General features: G+C 48.2%; 1 protein-coding gene across 3 annotated transcripts in view; it reads right to left on the reverse strand.

The window, feature by feature from the left end:
• Positions 1 to 22,680, reverse strand: part of ZFR (zinc finger RNA binding protein) — a 1,119,848-nt gene that overhangs the window by 879,755 nt on the left and 217,413 nt on the right. For 2 of the 3 annotated variants that reach the window (XM_069627081.1, XM_069627083.1), the window contains exon 4: positions 12,130 to 12,216. The exons of the other annotated variant lie outside the window; for it this stretch is intronic. In XM_069627081.1, the coding sequence (XP_069483182.1) occupies positions 12,130 to 12,216 (87 nt within the window). The remainder of the gene's footprint in view (positions 1 to 12,129; positions 12,217 to 22,680) is intronic. 3 annotated transcript variants of the gene reach the window in all.

The raw sequence follows: 22,680 nt of genomic DNA on the forward strand, positions 1-22,680 counted from the left end.
CCTCGAAAGGCATATCTAATACTTTGTATTGTACCTCTGGCCTGAAGTAGGTACACTTAAGCCATGACTGTCGTAATACGACCCCATTATTGACTTGCTTGAAGCCTGACTCAGCGAGGTCCACCGCGATGTTTATTGCGTGATTTGAGGCTTCCTCACCCTCTCGGACAAGTAACATCGCTGCCTTCCTATGCTCTTCCGGAAGATGATCAAGCAACGGGGCTAGCCTGTGCCACATCTCTGTCGTATCTGGCTACGATCGCCAGAGAGTTTGCGGCCTTTTCTGTGGTTGCTTCCACGGATAGCACTTTTTGCCAAAGGCATCCTGGCATCTCGCTTCGTTTTCAGGCTGAGTCGTGCACTTGTGCTGGGCCTTCGCCTTTCTCGCCGCTGCCGCCGACACCACCGAGTCTGGCGTTGGTTGGGAGGATAAACACTTGGGGGTAGACTCTGGAGCCTTAAACTTTTTCTCTAGGCGTCCTTTCACTGCCGGCTCTGAAAAAGGGCGACGCATTGTCTGCAACCCCTCCTTCCACACGTGGTCTAGTATTGGTATTGAGAACACAGACCTTCTCTTACCCATGTGGTCGAACAAAAAACAATCCTTTTTCGGTTCTTCTTGGGACAAACCAAATTCTTTACACGCCTTCTCCATCATAGAATGGAATGATGCAATGTCGTCCGGAGGGGACGGGTGAGCTGGGCTTCTAGGGGTTTCCAAGTCCACCTCTGACTCCCAAGTTGGATCCCTGGAGGGGGATGATGAGATGTCCGACATGGCTCCCCTGTCAGATTCCGAATCTGGCAGCTCACCTTCCTCTTGTGCCAGTGTTGAGATTGGCGTGCGTAGGTGCGTCGGTGGACGGGACGGGCCCGGCTCGTCGACGGGTGACTGTGGCATGTTTGCCTGAGGTAGTCTCTGGTCCAACGATTGTAGCAAGGACTGAAGCGTAGACAGGATTTCCAGCGACAAAACAGATTGCAGATTTAGAAGAGGGGCAGATACCGGTACACCGGATCCCCTCGTCGTCGACTTGTCGGCCACTCGTAGCCCTAGGTCTGCTGGGCCAGCTATTCTCTCGCTCTCGTCCTCCGAGGACAGCGACACAGCCTGTTCTTGTAGTAAAGTATCTGGGGGATCGGATCAAAAACTTCCGGCCTCCTGTAGAACACCCGTCGACGAGGCCATTGTCGCCGCCGTTGTCGGTGAGACGGTGGATGCTACCTGCGTCAGTGGCAGGATGGCGGCCGTTGACTGGACCGCCGTCGACGGTGACTTAGCAGGTGGTTTTCGCGGTCCCGCCTTTTCCACGATTGGCCTGCTTTTACTCGACTCTCGGTCGATCGATGATGATCGCCCGAGGAGGATTTCGGCCTTTCCTTTTCATGCTTTTTTGATGAAGATGATTTTTTTTTTTTTTGACGAGGAGTCTCTAGCTGAGTGACTCCCAGATGACTCTTTTTCCGTCGGTCGAGATTTCTTCGCCGGTGGTTCCGACGAGGTAGCGCGGCGTGATGTTTTTGCCGATTGTGTGGAGCCTACCTCCGAAGGGGGGTATGCCCCCGCTCCATCATTCAGCCATGCCACCAGCCGTCGACTCCGGTCTTGGAGGGTTTTTTGAGAAAACCCTTTGCATATGTCGCAGTTATCAGCCGAATGATGAGGGTGGAGGCAATATATACAATCTATATGTCCGTCCCCCTCGTAAACTTTTTTCAAGCCGCACGTCGCACATGGACGGAACAGCGCTTTTCCTGACATGGAGGACATTTCTCTAACTCCAACTCCAGGTATACAACCTTGTACAAAATAGTAAGACAACGCGAGGAGATCCCACTACTTTGGAGACAGTTGAAATCTGAAGGGGAGGCGCGGGGGCGGGTCTCTTATACTGGGACTGCCTACGGAGCATGCGTAGGCGGGTCCTAAAAGGATGTAGATAGGACACAAAAGTGTCAGATGTTTTCCTATAGGAAAAGGCTATATATGTGTACTGAGGGGTCCCAGTCTGACGACGGGGAATATTCTAAGCATGTGAATCCATGAAAGATCCAATGCTGGAGAACTCAGGTGGGCTACTGTTGAAAAGGAATGTTTCAGTATAGTTTGGAGCATTAGGCGTTTTAGGCCCTACCTTACGGGTTCTACCTTCAAGGTCCAAACCGACTATAAGCCCCTGAAGCGGCTTATGCAGATGACGGGTGAAAACCCAAAACAGCTCAGGGGGGCCATTAGCCTGCAAGGGCTAGACTTCACCATTGAACATATAACAGGGAAGAGTCACGATAATGCAGATGGCTTTTCCAGAAGGTATATTGACCGGCTGAATGAGTGTCAATCTCATGGGAGATTTGACGCCCTAACCTCAGTCTTCGGCGGAGGGGGGTTGACGGATGCTGGAAATGCATTGGAGGGACAGGGCCTCCCTGTCCTTGTTCTGTAGTCCTTTTTTGTGTATGTTCTGTGTTATTTTCTGCACAGGAGTCCATGTGGGACTCCTGGCAGTACAGCTCTTCCTCTTTTTTGTTTGGTGTACAGACCCCTGGGATACCCTTATGGCACCCATGGGTGAGGGTACAACCATGTACCACTAGGTGTATGTTTTGGGCACCTGTGTGTGGCCCACAGAGCAGGGTATGGGCTGGGCTGGTGGCAGCTCCACGCTGAATTTGACAGGTGCTCCCATTATCCTCCATTTTGGGGTACCCAGGCCCTGCCATTCTAATCAGTTGATTCCTGACAGAAGACAAGATGGCCTGTGCCCTCTGGCTTTCTATTGCCCGTTACCTTGTTTTTACCAATGTCCTGGGAAGCCCAGACTCTGTCCCTTCCCCCTGACTGGCTGTTGGGTGGAAGTTCCATGTATGGTAGTGTGGGGAAGTCCAGGCCAGACTGGCTGCAGCCTTCCCAGTGACTGTTGTGGGTACACCCTGTGGGTGGGACCTGGGTGAATGGAGTGTGTGACCAATATGCACTTCTTGTTATGGATGTCTAGTTTCTGGTATGCGACACAGACAGAGAGCCCTGCCCGAAATTGGTATGAATGCAGTGTGGAGTGCTGAATGGCTGGGTCCCAATACACATTCCTTGTTGTGCGTGTTGAGAGGAAGGAGAATGGCCTGAATGCAGTGTGAGCCCGATTGGCTGCTGACTGCTGAATGCCCTTCTGAGTGATTGGTTGTCCGAGAGTGACCCAGCAGAGTGAATGGGAGGCAGAACAGTATATCTGGGGGCCTCTCACTGCTAGAAATTGTTCAGAATCTGAAGTCGAAACTGATGCTAAATCTCGAAGCAGAGCCCGAAGAAGGTGGTCGACTGCCGTTGCCTTCACTACAATCCGAAAGCTGCTGTGCCGTCAAAACTGATCCAATAGAGGACCTGGCTAGAAGACCTCTTCCCGAGCTACGAGGGACCATCGTGAACCCTCAAAGCGCCAGGGAAGACAGCCTTCGAACGACTGTCAACCGGAGACGGGAGAAGCACCGGATATTCCACCGGACACCATCGTCGACCAGGGTTTGCAGGTTTGCTATAACCGCTGGAGACACGAAGCTGTGTTGCCCAGGAGCGGGAACCACTTGAGGCCGAACCGCCGTAGCCGCAACACTGCATTGATTAAGACACCGAGTTCAAGGGTGCTCTCGCCAGCACCGCAAACCGGTTTGTCCCGCCGGAGAAAGTCAATGCCGCTGAGGCACCGAGGAGTATCCACCGGTGGGTTTCCCGCCACCCAAACTGCTGAGATGCCGGACGACCCGATGTCCTTGCTGGGCCAAAGTTCTTCAGTGAGCCATTGCGGCTACAAACTACCGTGTTGAGGGGCACCGCACGCCTCCTCTTTGCAGGACGTCCACGACCGATCGTCGACGAGCACAGCCACGATCAAAGCTGCTGCCTCGATGCTGTTCAACATTTCTTTGAGGAATCTCGACGATCCATGGCTCCTGCCTTAAAGGGAGCCGCTCAAGAAGGATCAGTCAGTGACCAGACGTCGAACTCTGCTATTCCAGTTAGACTGGGGTGGTAGAACCATTTTAGAGTGAAATGAGACCCATAGAAACAATATATGGACTGTGTTATATAATTTATTTTACAGATTGCCCAGGTGGTGGGATACTCATACAGAATTGTGCCTGGTGGTAGGGGCCCAGTATGTATTGTGCCCATTGTTTTAACCAACCTGCTTTCCTCCTATGTCTATTGTTGGTTGACTTTTTTAACTGATTTGTATGCCATTTGAACTGAGTAAAGTTGATGCATTTTAATGGAATCAAAGAGTAATTGTGGTACCACATAGAAACTGTATATATTTACCATTTTAGATGAACTTGAGTGCAAAGTCTGTTATTGTTATTGTGTACATAACTATAAAGAACTGTTTTCACCAACAGTGTGTGAACATTCCTTTGTGGGCGCTTGGGGCCTACACTGTACTTAAGAACCAGCCTGCATCACCTCCTGAGAGCTCAAGCCTTGATTGCTCGTCCAACGTTACCAAATAGAGAATCTTGGCTTGGGTGGTCTGTGCCTCTACTCTGCCATGTAGGGAGCAGAAGTACAGATATCCCCCCCCCAGTCTTTACACCTACCTCTCCTAAAAAAAAAAAACAATCCTTGGACCCTACTAATTACATGCCAATTACAACGGTCCCGTTCTAACTGCAGATACTAGACAGGGTTGCATACCTACAGATCTAGGAATACCTGGAGACCCATCATCTCTTAGGGACTCGACAACTTGGCTTTAGGCCTTAACATGGTACCGAAACGGCATTGATCGATCTAAAGACCCAGATTGACGAACTCAAAGATAAAGGGAAAACTTCACTGCTACTACTTTTGGAACTATCGGCCACCTTTGATCTGGTCGACCACAAAGTATTATTTAATCACCTGGCCACAGCAGCCCTTTTTTTCTCAGGACGCAATAGACTGGAACCAATCATTTCTAAATGACAGGACCATGAGAGTATTCTCCCCCTCAGCGGCAGCCGACCCGAACCCAACAACATGCAGAGTTTCCCAAAGTTCCTGCGTGTCACTGACAATGTACAACATCTTGACAAAGCCCCTGTTCGATTATCTGGATCATCTGGGTGTCACCTACACTAATTATGCAGATGACACCCAGATCCTCCTACCTCTCACGGGAAACTGACACTGATGTAGTGCTAGTGAATTAAAAGTATCTAATCATTCAGGCATGGATGGCCACCCATGGCCTCTGCCTGAATGACGATAAAACAGCTCCTGACTCTAGGTTCCCCAGCCAACTTTAACAAACTTGGCAATAAGTATGCCTTCTTTAACATTGACGGGAATACCATTAAAGTGGCAAAAGAGGTTTTTACCTCGACTCAGCACTTAACCTACGCAAATAAGTTAACACGGCCTCAGCAACACCATATACTAAGTTGATATGGGCCTGCAAACCCCTTCTCTCTAAAGAGAGCTGTCTGACCCTAGCCAGAGCCCTCATCCTGTCAAAATTGGATTATTGCAACAGACTCTACTTAGGTGGAAGTACGTTGTTAATAAACTCCAAATTTAGCAAAATAATGCTCTAAGGACTGCTCTGAGTATATCAAGGAGAAACACATTTCTGAGGTAAGGAGACAGCATATATGGCTTTCCATTAAGGACAAGATCCAGCTCAAAACTATGTCACTAACTTATAAATGTATTAATCATGCAGCCCCACTATACCTATCAGAAAAATGTGTCTGACGATCTTCCTCACTTGCCACCTGGTCGGCCAACTCTTCCTGCCTGGAAGTTCCCAGGTACAAACTAAAAAAAAAACAGGGAGGAGGAGAGGGCTAAGGGGATTAGTTTCCAGGTTATGGTGGCTCAGCTATGGCACAATCCCACCCGCCCGAAAAACGAAGCAATCCCTCTAACGTTAGGAGAAACTCCATAGCATGGTTAAACGAGAAAACTAATCACTAGGCCAGGATAGCTCTTCTCTCAAAGTCAACTGCTGTACTAGGTTTTCCCTGTGTTGCTCTTGATGTACACATTGAACTGCTATTGACTGTCTTGTGTTGTACTTCAAATGCACTGCCTGTAACTGCTGATTACGTTATGCTGTAACTTATGTAATGCGCCTACATACCCCAGGGTTCGGTGCGCTATGTAAAATCAATAAACAAACAATCTGGCCGTTTGATGGTGTCGATGAAGTCTTTGATGCGGACAACCCCCTCAAAGGGCTAGACCCTCGACACAAAGGAGTCTTTAGTGAAATTTCATTGTATCGAGGTCTCGACGGCTCTTGTTTGGTCGATGGCTTACATCCTGGGCTCGAAGGCACACAGGATTTTGCCTTTACTGTGTCGCCTTTATAATGCGCAACCGGAGTATTTGGTCAGACATGATATTCTCTCAGGAAGGGACTCACTAGAGGACGATTGAGATCTGTAATGCCTTTTCTTCGACTTCTTAAACGAAAACTAAGAATGGTGGGAACCACTCCTGGTTTTTTTGGCAATATCGTCAGAGGAGTCTCCTCTCAACTCATCAAAAGATGGGATTGTAGATTGGGATAAAGGGATTTTGAAGGGGTCCTACCCGCTGCTAGTTTCCCTTTACGCTCTTTTAGAGCCTTAACGGTCATTACCTGACAAGAGTCACAATCAGCCATTCGATGCTCTCTGACCAGACACCACAGACATAAGCCACACCAGGCGCACTCGAGGGTCGGTGATGGACATTTCGGCACTGCAATTGTGGCATTTGACTGTCTTGGGTGTCGATGGAGCCAACGATGAAGACATTTTCACTAGAGCGTCGTACTTTGTATTAAAAGAAACAAAGCGCGCCGTAATTCTTTTTAAGAGATAGCTCAGAAATGCAGGAACTGAAGCCAAATGGTGCTGCGCGTGCTATATATACTGGTGATGACATCGACCTCCAGACGGAGGCTCTCGAGGCACATGGAATCAACGGGCAGCACCCTATGCTGAAAATGTTTTTCCTAACCAGCTGAATCTGGAAAGGGGATATATTAAAAGATGAGGAATACGTGAGAGGACACTATTCATTCGAATAGTTTGGGAGGATATGACAAAACTTGGTTTTGCGTTCTAGAGCTGGCCACTCATAACTACATCACAAAAGTAACAAGTACTGCACAAAATTTAGTTTGAGGATAGACTTCAATTTTACAGCAAAGATCAAAAATGGACTGCGATCTGTAACTTGAATGTGCTGCAGTCTAAGGTTTTAATACTTAGACATTTCACCTGAACTGCTGAAGCTGCCAGGCCAATTATCCTGGGCATCCATTAAGTCAGTCCTCCAAACTTCACACAATCCTCGCCAACTATCCTCAGAAAGGTTGCCAGCATATTCAAAAATCACACACATTCAAATAGCTTGTGTTTATATAGCTCCATGGAGTAGTCCCACCCTCTCAAGCTTGCTGAACATACTCCCCTCCTGCAATGCTATGCAGCCAAACTCCCCTCCACCCAACTCTCCCCCAAATCAACCTGGGCTTTCGGGCCTCCAACCACATACTCATAAAATTAAGGACATTCAAACACTGATTGGCTTCAAGATTGCCTATAACCATCATTTCTCCCAGGAGATATACACAGGGCGTTATTCCAGCCATCACCTCCTTCCGTCAATGACCCCCAAACCACTTTCATTGCTAGATTTCATGTCTGATAAATCAACACATACAGTAATTACTTAGTATAGATTGAAAGTCTATCTTTTCCAAGCGATGTAATGTGTTAGCACCTAGAAACAGGACAGCAATTTGAGGAACCACATTTAATTTACATTATATTTCCATTAAATCGTTTCATATTCTCTGCCATGGTACAGACACAAAGTCCAAATAATGTAGAATCAAGGGCTGAAACCGTTTTGCTCCCATGTCTCCCTTGGCTCACGTAATTGTAACATTTAAAAACATTTAAATCGTAATCAAGAACGAATATGCTCGATGTTTATGCAATCACATACACCCTAAAATGTAACGCCTTATTTTTGATCTTGCTAGACCACTTTCTTGCTTCCAGAGTAAACAAAAATTACATTTATGCATGAAATAAAGCTAAGTAGACAGAAGTAGTGAATGCTAAAAAGTTGAATGACTAATGTCTTAATTGCCTCCGAAATGTTATCATAGTATCTAGTTACAACGAATGGAATTTGCTCATTTGCATACTTGAGAAAGTACACATTAAACGTGTAATATAGGGTGTCCCCCCCTCCCAAACAACTTGGCTTTGTGTCTTTGTCCATTTGACGACTGAAAGCTCTATTGTTCTGAAAAATACAAAAAGCTGTGTAGTTACACAACTCGTGTTATCCCATTTGTTAGGTTTGTCCGATTGCAGACTATACAAATAGCAAAACAAAAACACAAAACACAATGTTAATACGGGGGTGGCAAACTGGGGGAGTTGTGCATCTGTGGAGAGAAGGAGCAGTATAGAGAACCTATGTTACAAACACCCAAGTATTTCCCAAATATGCTCGTTTCTCCACAGATTATCACCTTAACATATTACCCAGTTCAACGACAAACGTACGCAGAGAAAGTAAAGTCTCATAGGCTTTGGGTAAAATGCTCTTCATTGTTGAAACACATTTGCTGTGATAGCATCCAAGCAGCATTCATTTCCTAAACATGCATCTTTCTATAGAGATTATTGAAACTCTGTCCCCAATACAATCTGCCCACTTACATAAAGAGGCCCCAAAAGCACCAAGAAGGGTGAAAGAGATGGCAAAGTAGCAGCTACTATTCACTATGCTGACATTCTCCAAGTTATCCGTTACCAGGGGTCAAAGAGTTGGTAGCAGGAGAAAGCATGATGAAAATCAATTTTCCACTATACAACTGTTGGTTTAACAGATGTGCAGCAGGACACTGTTGAATGTGAAAAGCTTCAACTTTCAAGTAATCGTAGCTCAGACTTTGCACATGTGAGCCATAATGAAAATTGAACCAATAAAGATTTTGATTTTTAAATCTGTAAGTAACTGTCAGCCAAATGAAAAATGACACCGAGCCTGAAACGGGCATGAAATAGCACAATAAGTAGATGAACTTAATTTTGACGTCAATATCTACGTTCTGAAAGAGCAGATAAAAGGTCAGGAGAAAATACATTTAGCCAAGCAACTAGCTCAGAATAGTAATAGTCACATGCTGTTTGTTACGGGATTGTCAAATTGTGGCTTACATTTTGTGATAAAACTGCAGGTAACATCCGAATGCATCCAGACTTGTACTAGAACAAAGTTGTTCTTCAGTCTGACCCGTGAAGCATGGGATTGGGCACGTTATGTTCTTCAAGAAGAGCACAAAGTAATCGACTAGGTATAATGTTGTGGAAGAATGACAGGCTACAGCAAAAGTTATGCTGGCAACTAAATCAATAAGCATTTTTATCCAAAAAACAAACGTATTGCGCAGAAACACATTTTTCTTGAAGAAATGAAGGCCAAATTGGGAAACCAAGGCAAAAACCAGACAGATTCTACAGTGAAGGCGAATGTGGCAATTGTTTTCTATTAGCACAAGGACAAACACTTCAATAGTATCCCAAACACAAAAAAGAAAGTTTTTAAAATGTCAAAATAATGTCTGCAGCCAATTGTTAGCCCTGTACAAAGTACGAGGCTGGAGAGTCTCCAGTGTATAATCCAAGAAGTACATTATGGCTATTGTGCCACAATCAAGGCTCAGAAGACGAACTAAGTCTTCAGTAGTGAATGGGGCTACAAGGACATTTGCTCAGAACACATCAACAGCATGACTTTGTGGGGGGGGAGGTCTACACTGAAGCAGAATTCTAATGGCCATTGGGGAAGAAGCAGGCACAGAACATTGGCCACTTTGAAAGTGTGTAATACCCGAAAATCTTTAGGAACACGCAATGCATATCATCTATCTCCTTGGTTTAAACTACAAACCAATTCCACTCCAAGTGTGCTGGCAGGTACTTTATTATTCAAAATAATGCACATCTTTAATTCTGCACTCAGAGGTAAAGTATTTGAAAAAACCATTGTGTGGCAAAGATATGGCAGTCCTTGGTAAATTCCATAAAAATTAGAATAACTAGCTTTAAGTCAAAAATAAGATCTCTACAAGATCGCCAAAACCTCCAGAACATATAAACTGACCAAACCAGGGAATGAAAACAAAGGTCCGCCAAAGAAAGGTCAGGCAGATCATCACACATACTCTTACTTTGAGCAGTACTTCAATACCACATGAGTGACTTAAATTCCACGTGAAAGGAAATGTTAATTAAACAAGAGTATGCCAATTCATTAAACGTACTGCCAACGACATATGAATGCCTTTCAGTGCTACTAGTGTTTTGTGAAGCAGAAATTATTTTTCCTGGCTAGTTGATTACTTAACAGGCTATAGCTATTGGCATCTGCAATTGTTAACCTTCAAATGACCTTACTAGCACAATCAAAAGCAAATTTATGCCATAGTGCTAATTCGCATTGAGGACATATACCAGTTGGTAAGAAGTCAAGATACTTTTAGGACGAAACTTCAACAAAAGTCAATCGGGCTTTTGGAATCCAAAGTCATTGCTTTTGTTTAACATAATAGGTTCAAACTCAGAAAGGTTATCACAAGAGCATAAGATGCATTAAGTGTACGGAGAACAGACGAGATGCTCTAGCACTGTGCCAATTCTTGCCTCTGGTTCTGAAAATCTTTTCATATAATACAACATGCCATGGTGCTGAAGTGCCAACTGAACGAGCAACTAAACACTATCCCAAAAACCATACAAATTAAAAACCTGTAGCAACCCCAGTGATAAAGGGTTAGCTATCAAATGCCATCTTCTTAGTTTTCAACATTTAGCAAGAAGGCTCGTGAGAACCAAATTGGTTTGATGGAATGGACCAGGAGCTTAAATGGATTATCTATGCTACAACAAGAAGTGATAATTAAACATTAGATTGCATTTCTAGAGTAGAGCCCGATTAATTCAACCCTTGTACAGTTAAAAGTTAGGCTCTTACAAATTCATGCCTACTTACATGCTGATAAAGGTTTAATCATTTTACTAGGACGAATTTGTGATGAACAAAGATATGTGGGGTAAAAGTAAATTCAAACCCAAAAATCCAAGTTGTTTCCAAGGATGCAGAAAACAGGGAAAATGAACAGGAGGTTATACCAAGGAAATTCTGCTGAATGATTAACGGCTGCGCTTTATACAGTATTTACATAGAATTTCGTACACAAAGGGATACCAATAGAAACTACTGTACGTTCGACAATGATTGGGGTGGAAGACAATTTTAGACAAACAAGAAATTATTTGGCTTTATATAGCAAATGATTCACTGCACTTCGCCCCTAGATACCAATGAAAGGCTCTTAACAAGCAGACGTGCAGGTAAGCGGCACAAAACACTCATGTCAAACAGTTATTCAACTGTCGAGAAAGACTGAGATTTCCAAAATCATGGTCCTTGGGAAAGTGGAAAAGAATCAAGCAGAATGGAAATCACAGGCTAAATATTTTTAAAGATCTAGAAATATGGTTGCGATTTCAGGCAGCCTGCTGGAGGTCAAAAGTAAGTCTATTGTCATGGCAAATGGGGCCCAGACAAATCAGGGAATAGTGAAATTGTAAATGGCACTGAAGCAGTGGCCAGCTGGCCAAGAGAGCCAAACATCCACTTCTACCAAGGACACATTCCAACGTCTTGGTGGAGGTGTGCAGAACTATTTTTAATGCAGGTTCTCTAAATCCAGAAACAAAACAGCCTTTGTCCAGAAATATGTGAAATGTTTTCCTCCATCAGCAACAATCTGGCAAAGCCACATGTGCTTCAAGAGGTAAGCTTTCTTGTAACTTCACTTTCTCGACTGGGAGAGGCAGATATGTCTTTGAGTAGAAATCCTGGCTATTTTCCAGTCCTGCGAGACTGCACAGTTGTTCTCGCTCTACCACAAAGATTCGGAGAACCCGAATGATTAGCCAGTGACAGCCCAGTGAGCACTCCGAAGAAAGCACTCAACCTCTGAGTAGAGACACTTCACAGCTTAGACAGCAATATGATTGTTCTGTACTTTCTTCTCCTGAGACCAAAAAGCCATACTGTGAGCAAAGACTTACCCGTCCTCGACAACACCAGTGCAGGGAAGGAAGCGGAGACCCAGCCCAGCGTCTGCATGCCTCCAAGGGGCCTTCGATAGCAGAGTCCTGTAGAAAGGGCAGATGTCAGTGAGTAGAAAAACGCCAGATACACCCAGAGCAGGGTTTGAACCTACAACTCTAATGCATCGAAGTACAGTGTAAAAAAAGAAAGGAAAAAAAACGAAGGTACGGATGTAAAAACATGGGGGAAATGGGCAAGAATACATGGAAACCTATCTTTGAAGATGAAAAAATGTTGTATGCAACACAAAAACGTTGCTCGGTGAGAGTTAGGCTACACTGCTTTCCAAACCATTACCAGAAAAAAGCAAGCTAGCACAGACAGGATTCTGTTGCATTTCTAACATACAATCATCCCAGATCATTGTAATTAATCTGGGAAAGGTTCTTTCATTTTTCAAAAAGAGTCCACTGCCTCTTCCTTGGATTGCCCATTTGCATCACAGATTGCATCTACTCCAATTTACATTGGTTTTTAGTCCCGTAGCCTAAACTGCTGAAAGTATTTAATTATCCAAAGTAATGTGCCTCCCATAAGAGGTTTATTTAGTACTCCATTGCGGGGTACACACCTACATATCTTTAACCTGCTTTGTTACGTTTCCAGAAATGCCTGTTTGTGCTTCTTTCCCTTAAATTGTATACACATTCCCCCCCCCCCCTTCCAAATGGTCTAAAATCCCAGCAGATCACAGCCCACCTGCACATATCTATTTTCTGTTGCATTTATTTGTCCACGGTTAAAGGTTTATTAGTAAGATGGACTGTTTGGTTTACCAACTCTCCTCCGCAGCCTGGACAGAGGAGGAATCTAACTGCCCTTAGAACCAGACATCCAGGGCACTCTCACCCAGTCACTGGGCTCAGATGGCAATTTGAAGATGAAGATCGAGAGCCAAAAGGAGCTTACCAATGGTGACCGGCTCCTATCGCTGCAGAGGAAGCAGTAGATATGATAAAGAAGGCTATGAGTTCTTTACTTCAACATGTCCCGAATTGAGATCCCTGCATCATTTACAAAGTGTTTCATAGCATTGCTGTGGGTTTGCAACAATCGCTTCAACTCAAACGTGGCGATACATACAGAGCGAGCATATGTAGTTTGTTTTAGAACACACACTTATCAAACCTTTAACTGCTGCTGATAAATTAGGTTTTGCACCTTTAAAATACCCGCGAATACAACAATACTGTGTAAAGTCACAAGAGCCATGCAAGATTTTCTGGCCTCGCAGAGGTCCCCTCTATGAGCGCCGTAATTCCTTTAACTTCACCATAGTCACTGGGTTGCTGCTAATGAGGCAAGAAGACAAACGCAAAAGAAATCGCTATAGAAAATGGATACCTTATAGCTTTTACCAACCGAATGAACTGTGTTAATTGTCAAAGCCGAGAGAAATCTTACATAAATGAAACACTAGGAGGTACAAGTATTTCATCACTTCCTACAAACGATGTAATTTGCTTCATTTTGTTTTATTTAGTAGTAATTCTTGCAATAAAGAAATTATCAAATTATACAATAAAAACACACTCCGGTCCATCAGGAGCAAGCCACATCGTTCAATAAACATTTGAACACCATAACCTCTCCAGTTTCATCATTAATCTGCACATGCCAGACTGCTCTCCTTCAATACCATGTGAAGTCTCTCAAATGCCCAGGTGTACGCCTTGTTTGATCTTAATTCATCACTTTGAAATAGGTCTATAAAAAGAAGCAAACTTATCAAGCTCTATTAGAAAGAATTACAGATCATGCAATACCAGGGGTTCCATTTATAGGCTTCATTCAATATGAAGATCATAAGTGGCATGAGCCTGGACCCTTAAGTTGACATTATCATGTATGCTACTTATATAGTGAAAACGCAAGCCATAACTCTCCATAGACATTTTTCACAGTACTGCGACCTGGGATCCACCAGCATGGGAGATCTCCGTTTCCTTGAGTTAGAGTTTAGAAAGCGGGCATCTTAGACATTGCCCAATAACACCATATAAAAGAGTTACAAGGAGCTTGCTATGGAAGCACCAGAACGTCCTAAAAGCCCTGGACTGTTGCATATAGCCACCATACATAATACTTTAAGTAGGTGCTGGAACAGAATGTCACCATCTCAGACATTTGGATCCATTTATTTAATGGCCATGGACCACAAAGGATATTTAGAACTAGTTTTCATTGATCTGGACCCACTGAATATGTAGCAGATTGTGTCCAAGTACTGACGTATACACTTTCCTCAGAATTATCTTTCAATGGCCTGCTACAATGTAAACCTATATATTTCTTTATTTAGCCTTTCCCATTTGAAGGGTTAATGATTAAAATTCCTTCAGATACTACAAGAGGATCCAGATTCCAGTCCTGGCGACTTACAGGGCACACATAAAATTGGTGCCACTTGAGAATCAAACCTCTTATAAAACTCTGACACTAATCCATCTGGCCCAGGTGATTTCCCATCCTTCATCTGTGAGATAGCAGTATAAACTTCTGCAACATCAATCATAGAATCCAACATGTTTTTTCCCCCTAGATCTAATTTAGACAAAGTAATTTTATCCAAAAAAAAAGATTCTAAATTCTCAGTACTAGGATGTATTTCCTAATGGTAGAACCGCTCATAATAACCTCTGAAACATTCACAGATTTCTCTAGTCAAATGCAAAGTATCTCCTCTGTCTGTTTGAATAGATGAAATACATGTGTCTGTAATCATCCCTCTTATCCTATTAGCTAATAGTTTGCAATTCTTGTCACCATATTCCCAAAACCGTTGCCTTGGATAAAACATATCATTATTTGCCAACTTTGTACTCGGTCATTCATTTCAGCTTCCAATTTCATTAATCTAATCCTATTCTGTTCCGAATCTCCAGTTGCACAAACCTTCTGCATAACTTTAACCTCCTCCATTTTACTAATCTCTCTCAGATTTGTCCTTTTAACATGCATAGTTCTACTCATCAATTCACCTCTTAGCACTGCCTTAAAACAATCCCAAACAGACTTCATTCTGGCTGTATCCTTATTATCTTCAAAATGACAATGCATTACTTACCGTAAAAGCATTTCTGATGGTTGTATCTGCTTAGATTCACATGCTGTGCATAGGTCCGACATCCAGTGGTCACTGCAGAGTATTGCACTTTGTTTTTCGTAGTCGAAAAGGGGACGTCGACAAGGCGTGTCTGTAACACTATCCCTATAGTGACGTGCGTTGTACCCACAATCCCTCACGCGTCAAAGTCCTTCTGTTTGTATTTTTCTGCCCTGAGGGAGCCTTCTAGACGTGAGTGAGTACAGAAAAGAGAGAAGGAACAAGTTACTTACCTGTAACTGTTGTTCTCCAGCATGGGTCTGGCATGGATTCACATGCTCATGAATATTCCCCGTCGTCAGGCTGGGAATCCTCGGTAAAGAAAAAACCAGTATCAGTTTTGTTTCTGATCTGTCTTTCGTAGTAATAACCAATCACTGGTCTCTGCGTCATACTGACCACAGCCAATGACTGCCCTCTACCTAAGCACCGCCTCTGGCAGCCATCTTCAGATTTGGAAGCACGTGAAGTGGCAGTATGACCAAGTGAAGAGCCGCAGAGGGGTAGGCGGGAGGGTTCGCATGTGAATCCATGCCAGACCCATGCTGGAGAACAACAGTTACAGGTAAGTAACTTGTTCCTTCTCCAGCATGGGGTCTGGCATGGATTCACATGCTCATGAATAAAGAATACATAGCAGTACACACATGCACAACCACGGGAGGTGGCAAAGGCTCAACATTAAGCATCACATCAACTCAACATTAAGCATCTTACCTCCTCACCAGGCTCACCTCAGGCGAACAGGTTGCGCAGCACTGCTTGGCCGACCCTGGACTCCTCCCTGGAATCCCGGTCGACGCAGTAGAATTTCGTGAAGGTGTGCGTCGACCTCCACGTAGCAGCCCTGCATATGTCCAGCAGGGGCACACCAGATAGGAACGCCGTGGTAGCTGCGATCGCTCTGGTGGAATGGGCTCTCGGACGGCCAGGCAGCGGTCGGTTTGCCAACCGGTGACAGTAGATGATACAGCCGGAGAGCCATCTGGAGATGGAAGCCTTCGAGAGAGCCTTCCCCTGATTGACAGGTCCAAAGTTCACAAAGAGTTGTGACGTCTTCCGAAAACCCTTCGTGCGGTCCACGTAGAACTTCAGCGCTCTAGCTACATCCAGCGAGTGCAAAGTCCTCTCAGCCGGCGACGAAGGCGACGGGAAGAACACAGGTAACACCAAGGGTTCGTTGAGATGGAAGTCCGACGGTACCTTGGGCATGAAGGAGGGGTGCGTCCTGAGCACTACCCTCGTGTCGTGGAAAGTCAAGTACGGGGCCTTGCAGGAAAGGGCCTGGATCTCTCCCACTCGTCGTGCGGAGGTGATGGCCACAAGAAAAGCTGTTTTCCACGATAGAAACTTCAACGGGGCCGAGTGCAGAGGCTCGAACGGAGGTCCCATGAGCTTGGTCAGCACCACGTTGAGCTCCCACGCCGGGGCCGGAGCCTTCACCGGCGGGAACGATCTGAACAGTCCCTTCATGAACTCTTTCACCAGACGATGAGACCACAAGGACGTCCGCCCCGTGGTTCTGGTGTATCGGGAGATCGCAGCAAGATGAATCTTGATGGACGCGTGTGCCAAACCAGCTTTGGCCAGCGTCAGCAGGTACGGCAGTACTTGGGGAGCCGTAATCCGTAGAGGGTTAATCTTCTGTGCGTGGCACCAGACAGAGAACCTCTTCCATTTGTGTCCGTAGCATTTAAGAGTCGAGGACGCCCTGGCCTTTGCAAGAACCTCTCTGCAATCGGCCGGTATGTCGTATCCTCCAAACTCTAGCGCTGCAGGAGCCAGGCCTGCAAGTTCAGCGACTTCGGGTCGTGGTGGAGGATGGCGCCTCCTTCCCTGGAGAGTAGATCCGCGTCCGCCGGCAGCTTGATCGGCGGGGACGCTGACAAGTCCAGAAGGTCCGGGAACCATATCTGCCTCGGCCACGCAGGTGCGACGAGGATCATCCTGCACCGTGACCTCTTGAGCTGGTTGACGAGCCGGATTAGCAGAGGCAAGGGAGGGAACGTGTAGAGGAACAGGCCCTCCCAGGGGAACGAGAAAGCATCGCCCATGCTCCTCGTCTGGGGAAACCTGCTGGCGAACCTCCGGCACTTGGTGTTCGTCGCCGTCGCGAACAGGTCGATCTGGGGTGTGCCCCACCGTCGGAAGAGGCGATCCACCAGATCCTGCCGTAGTTCCCACTCGTGGCACGAGCGCAGCTCCCTGCTGAGTGAGTCGGCGATGGTGTTTTTTATCCCTGCCAGATGAAACGGCACCAGAAAAATCCCTTGGGCGACGGCCCAATGCCACAGGTCCTGCGCCTCCTTGGACAGCGCTGGGGACCTGGTTCCGCCCTGTTTCCTGATGTAAAACATGGTGGTGGTGTTGTCGGTGAAGATCCTCACCACCTTGCCCTTGAGGGACGGAAGGAAGGACCTGAGGGCCCAAAACACTGCACGGAGCTCCAGGACGTTGATATGCAGGGACTTCTCCGTCGGGAGCCAGAGTCCCCTCGCGTGCAGATTTTCGGTGTGCGCTCCCCACCCTTCCAGGGAGGCATCCGTGGTCACAGTCTCCTGGTGGGCTGGGGTCTGGAAGTCCATGCCCGCCGTCAGATGCGCGCGGGAGCCCCACCACCGTATCGCTCGTCGGAAACTCTCGTCGAGCTTGATCCTTTCCTCGAAGCTGCCCGTCGTCTGGATCCAGCGCGCATCCAGGAATTCTTGCAACGGGCGCATCCGGAGCCTGCACATGGGAATGAGGTAGATGCAGGAAGACATCATCCCGAGGAGGGACTTGATGGATCTCACTTTGGCCGCGTCGGCCACCAACATCCGTTGCACCTTGCCCAAGATGGTCCTGGTCCTCTCCTCCGACGGGGAGGCCAGAAGGGACACTGTGTCGAGCCTCGCTCCCAGAAACAGTGCGACTTGCGCGGGCACCAGGTGGGATTTGGCGTAGTTCACGGAGAATCCCAGGTCACGGAGAATCCCAGGTCCGTGAGGAGTTGGACGGTCCTTGCCGTGTGGACCACGGCGAGCTCCTTCGTCTTGGCGCGGATGAGCCAGTCGTCCAGGTAGGGGTAGACGTGAATCCCCTCGCGGCGCAGCTGCGCCGCCACCGGTGCGAGGCACTTGGTGAATACCCTGGGTGCCGACCGTAGTCCGAAGGGAAGGGCTTTGAACTGGTAATGACGCCCTTGGACCACGAACCTGAGGAATTTTCGGTGCCCCTTTAGGATGGGAATGTGGAAGTAGGCATCCTCCAAATCCAACGACGATAGGAAGTCTCCTTCCTCCAGTTGACCCAGGACGTGCTGGAGGGTGACCATCCGGAACTTCTGCGCCTTGATGAACTTGTTCAGCCGTCGCAGGTCCAGGATGGGGCGCCATCCTCCCGTCTTCTTCTTCACGAGGAAGTATCGCGAGTAGACTCCGGAGCCCCGAAGCCTCTTTGGGACGAGTTCGATGGCGCCCTTTCTGAGCATCGCCTTTACCTCCAGGAGAAGTTGAGGGACGTGAAGTTCTTTCCTGGCCACGGGGGGGACGCGCGGGCACCTTCTTTGAAACTCGAGCGCGTGGCCCCGGGCCAGGGCGTCCAGCACCCAACGGTCGGTGGAGATGGACTCCCACACGCTGACGAAGCCCGCCAGCCGGCCTCCCACCGGGGTGCTTCGGTGGGGGACCGACCCCACGGCCGGTTCAATCCTGCTTGGACGCGGCCTTGCCGCCTTGACCTCCTTGGCGACGACGGCGGGGTCCGCTAGACTTGCCTCGTCCTCTGTAGGCCTCTTGCGACGACGAGCGGGCCGCTTGACGGTAGGAAGCGAAACCGCCGCCGGAACCTTTGGAGGCGCCCTTGCCTCCGCCGCTCCGAAAGGGCGTCCGTCATTGCTGCAGGACTCCAAGGGCCCGGGCCGTCTCAGTATCCGCCTTGATGGCCTGAAGGGAATCGTCCACTGTCTTCCCAAACAGGTTGTTCCCGTCGAAGGGCATGTCCAGGACTCTGGTCTGGACGTCCTGCCGAAAGTCCGTAGCTTTGAGCCATCCACGACGTCGAAGGCAAACGCCGTTGCCCAGCTGGCGGAACCCAGTGTCGGCCATGTCCGTCGCCACGGTGATGGCGTGGTCCGAAGCCACTTCACCTTCCTGGAGGATCTCAAGGGCCTCCGCCCTCTTGTCGTCCGGCAGAAAATCCAGCAGGGGAGCTATCTTGTACCAGAGCTCCCTGTCGTAGCGGGCCACGATAGCCAAGGCGTTGGCCGCTTTAATCGTCGTCGCTGCCGACGAGATGACTCTACGTCCCATAGCATCCAATTTCTTTCCCTCGCCGTCCGGCGGGGAAGTCGATGTGGAGGCCGCACCCCCCCCCCGCTTTCTTCCTGGCTGCCGCGGAGACGACGGAGTCCGGGGTAGGCTGCGCCCGGAGGCATAGGGGGGCCGTGTCCGGGACCCGGTACTTTTTCTCGTACCGGTCTCTTCTAGCTGGCGTAGTGGAAGGGTTCTTGAGGAGGGAAAGGCCCTCATCCCAAATGTCGTCCAACAGAGGCACTGCGAGGACCGTCTTCCTCTTGGCCTCGCGCCGCTGATAAAGGAAGCCTTCCTTTTTCTTCTCCTCAGGGCAGAGTTGGAAAAGCTCGGAAGCCCTGGAGATCATGGAGTGGAAAGATCCGATCTCGTCGGGCGGAGAAGCCCTGGTGGGAGGCGACGACGGAAAATCCTCGTCGTATGCCTCGTCGTCCGTACCCGTCGCTGCCGTGTCAGTCCCCGTATCATCCCCTCGGGTGGACGGGGAGGAGGGCTGGACGGGGCGCGACGGTTGAAAAGGAGGTGGAGGATGGATCCTTCTTTTCTTGGTAGGGGGAACACCAGAAGGTCCCGGTTCTGGATCCCCCGACGGGAGAGGTTCATCCGTCGGTAACGGTAGCCTCGTCCTTATCTCGGTGCATAAGGACTGTATGGCCAACAAAATGGCCGCCGAGTTGTCTCGCGGCGCTGGCAGAGGGGAATCCGACGGGCGAGCAGGGGCCCCGTCGGTATCCTCGACGATGTCGTCGTCGTCACCCGCGTCGGGGTCCATTCCGACGGGCTGGCCTTGTTCCACGCCTAGGCCGTGGCTTAAGACCTCGATCAGCTCCTCTTCTGAGGTTGAGGCCGAATCTACGACGACGCCCTGCCCCCCTTCTTCTTCCCCACGGAGGGTTTCACGGGGGTCCTATCGATGGGCACAAAAGAAGACTCCCTCCGAGGAGGCAGGGAGATTCTGGGCCCTGAGGTCGCCACCACTGGCGCAGCCTCCACAGGCTGAGCCAGGGCCGCCGCGACCGTTTCGATAGAGGGCTTGGTTGGATGGATCAAGGCCTTCACCACCTTAGGTGCGCTCACCGCCTTATCCTTGAGGGAGGGGGCACTGCCACGCTCCTCCTCTGCCTTAGAGCTCGACCGGGGCCTCTCCAGGAGCTTCGCCGGGTGCTCGGCCTTCCTCTTACCCGACCCAGAGCGCTGGCTCGTGGTTGATGGTGCCGGGGAGGGTGCGCCCTGCCTGGCGCCCGTAGAGCCCGACCGTTCGGCGCTCCCGGTGCCAGCGGACTCGCGGTGCTTGGCCTTATGTTGGGCCCCCGTCGCCGGGGCGCCCTCAAAGGTCTTAGAAGACCGCTCGGATTTCTTCTTCTTCTCGCCAGACGGGCTCTTACCCTCCAGCCAGTTGGCGAGACGTTGATGACGGTCCTTCATGGTCCGTTCCGACATGTTGCCGCAAAACGCACAGTCCTTCTCCACGTGCGTTTTGTCCTCATGAAGGCAGTAAAGGCAGAAAGAGTGTTCGTCTTCCTTAAAGACGTTCTGCAGCTGGCATCCAGGGCAGACCCTGAACAGCTTTCCGGGCGTCGAGCTTCCCTTCTCCTGGGCCATCTCCGAGACCGGGCCTGAGAAGCTTCTGGAGTCCTCCGAAGTGTAGCTCGATGAAATCTTCACCCTTGAGGGGCACAGACGAATCCGACACGGGTCCCCGTTGATCGGATGTAGGATCGGTGGAGCTTGAGGCTCTTTTGACCGAAAGAATTGAAGTTTTTTGTGAAAAAGCGCGAAAAAAAGCACTAACGCTCGAGAGCAATAGCACGAGGATCCCAACACATGAACGTGCGGTAAAAATCTGAAGATGGCTGCCAGAGGCGGTGCTTAGGTAGAGGGCAGTCATTGGCTGTGGTCAGTATGACGCAGAGACCAGTGATTGGTTATTACTACGAAAGACAGATCAGAAACGAAACTGATACTGGTTTTTTCTTTACCGAGGATTCCCAGCCTGACGACGGGGAATATTCATGAGCATGTGAATCCATGCCAGACCCCATGCTGGAGAAATATAGAAAATGATGTCTATGTTCCTTCCATCCGAGCGGGGAGGAAGGGTGGGCGCATGTGAATCTAAGCAGATACAACCATCAGAAATGCTTTTACGGTAAGTAATGCATTGTCTTCTGATGTTTGTTAATCTGCTTAGAATCACATGCTGTGCATAGACTAGCGAGCAGTACCCGAGTTGGCGGTGGGTTATGAGAAGGAACAGTAGAGAAAAGATGTCTTAATACTGCCTGTCCCACCTGGGAGTCAGATCTAGAGTGTGCATCTAGACAGTAGTGTTTTGTAAAGGTGTGCACAGAACTCCAGGTAGCCGCTTTGCAGATGGACTCAAGGGGAACATTTGCAATGAATGCTATGGACGCCCCCGTGCCTCGAGTAGAATGTGCTAAAGGGCAGTTCTCTCTTAGCAAGAGTATAGCAGAGAGTGATGTATTGAACAATCCATCTAGAAATAATGGACTTTGAAACTGCATCCCCTTCTCTTCCTGCTGCCACCGAGACGAAGAACTGATTAGTCTTCCTCAGTGGTCTGGTTCTTTCCATGTAGAACATGACCGCTCTGCGGACATCTAGTGTGTGCAGAGTCCTTTCTCCCAAGTTGGAAGGATTTTGAAAGAACGCTGGTAGTTCTATAGACTGGTTTACGTGGAATTTTTAGATGAATTTGGGAGCAAACCTTGGGTGAGTGCGTAGAACCACCTTATCTTTGTGAACTGTAACAAAGGGGTCTAGAACAGAAAGAGCCTGTAGTTCACTTACTCTCCTGATGGAGGTGATGGCTATTAGAAAAGCAGTCTTAAGAGTGAGGTCTTTAAGAGATGCTTTGTGCATGGGTTCAAATGGTGAGCCCATGAGTCTGGTAAGTACCACGTTAAGGTCCCATCCGGGAGCTGGGTCAGCTATCGGGGGGTGTATTCTCTTTACTCCCTCCATGAAGGCCTTTATAACAGGGATCTTCCACCACGACACTTTGAGTTGGGAAGTGGTGTATGCAGAAAGTGCCGCTAGGTGGACTTTAATGGAATTGAACACTAGACCTGAATCCAATAAATGGGTCAGGT

Source organism: Ambystoma mexicanum, chromosome 6p (genome assembly GCF_040938575.1).
Source record: "Ambystoma mexicanum isolate Mex_15411 chromosome 6p, UKY_AmexF1_1, whole genome shotgun sequence".
Lineage (NCBI taxonomy): Eukaryota > Metazoa > Chordata > Amphibia > Caudata > Ambystomatidae > Ambystoma > Ambystoma mexicanum.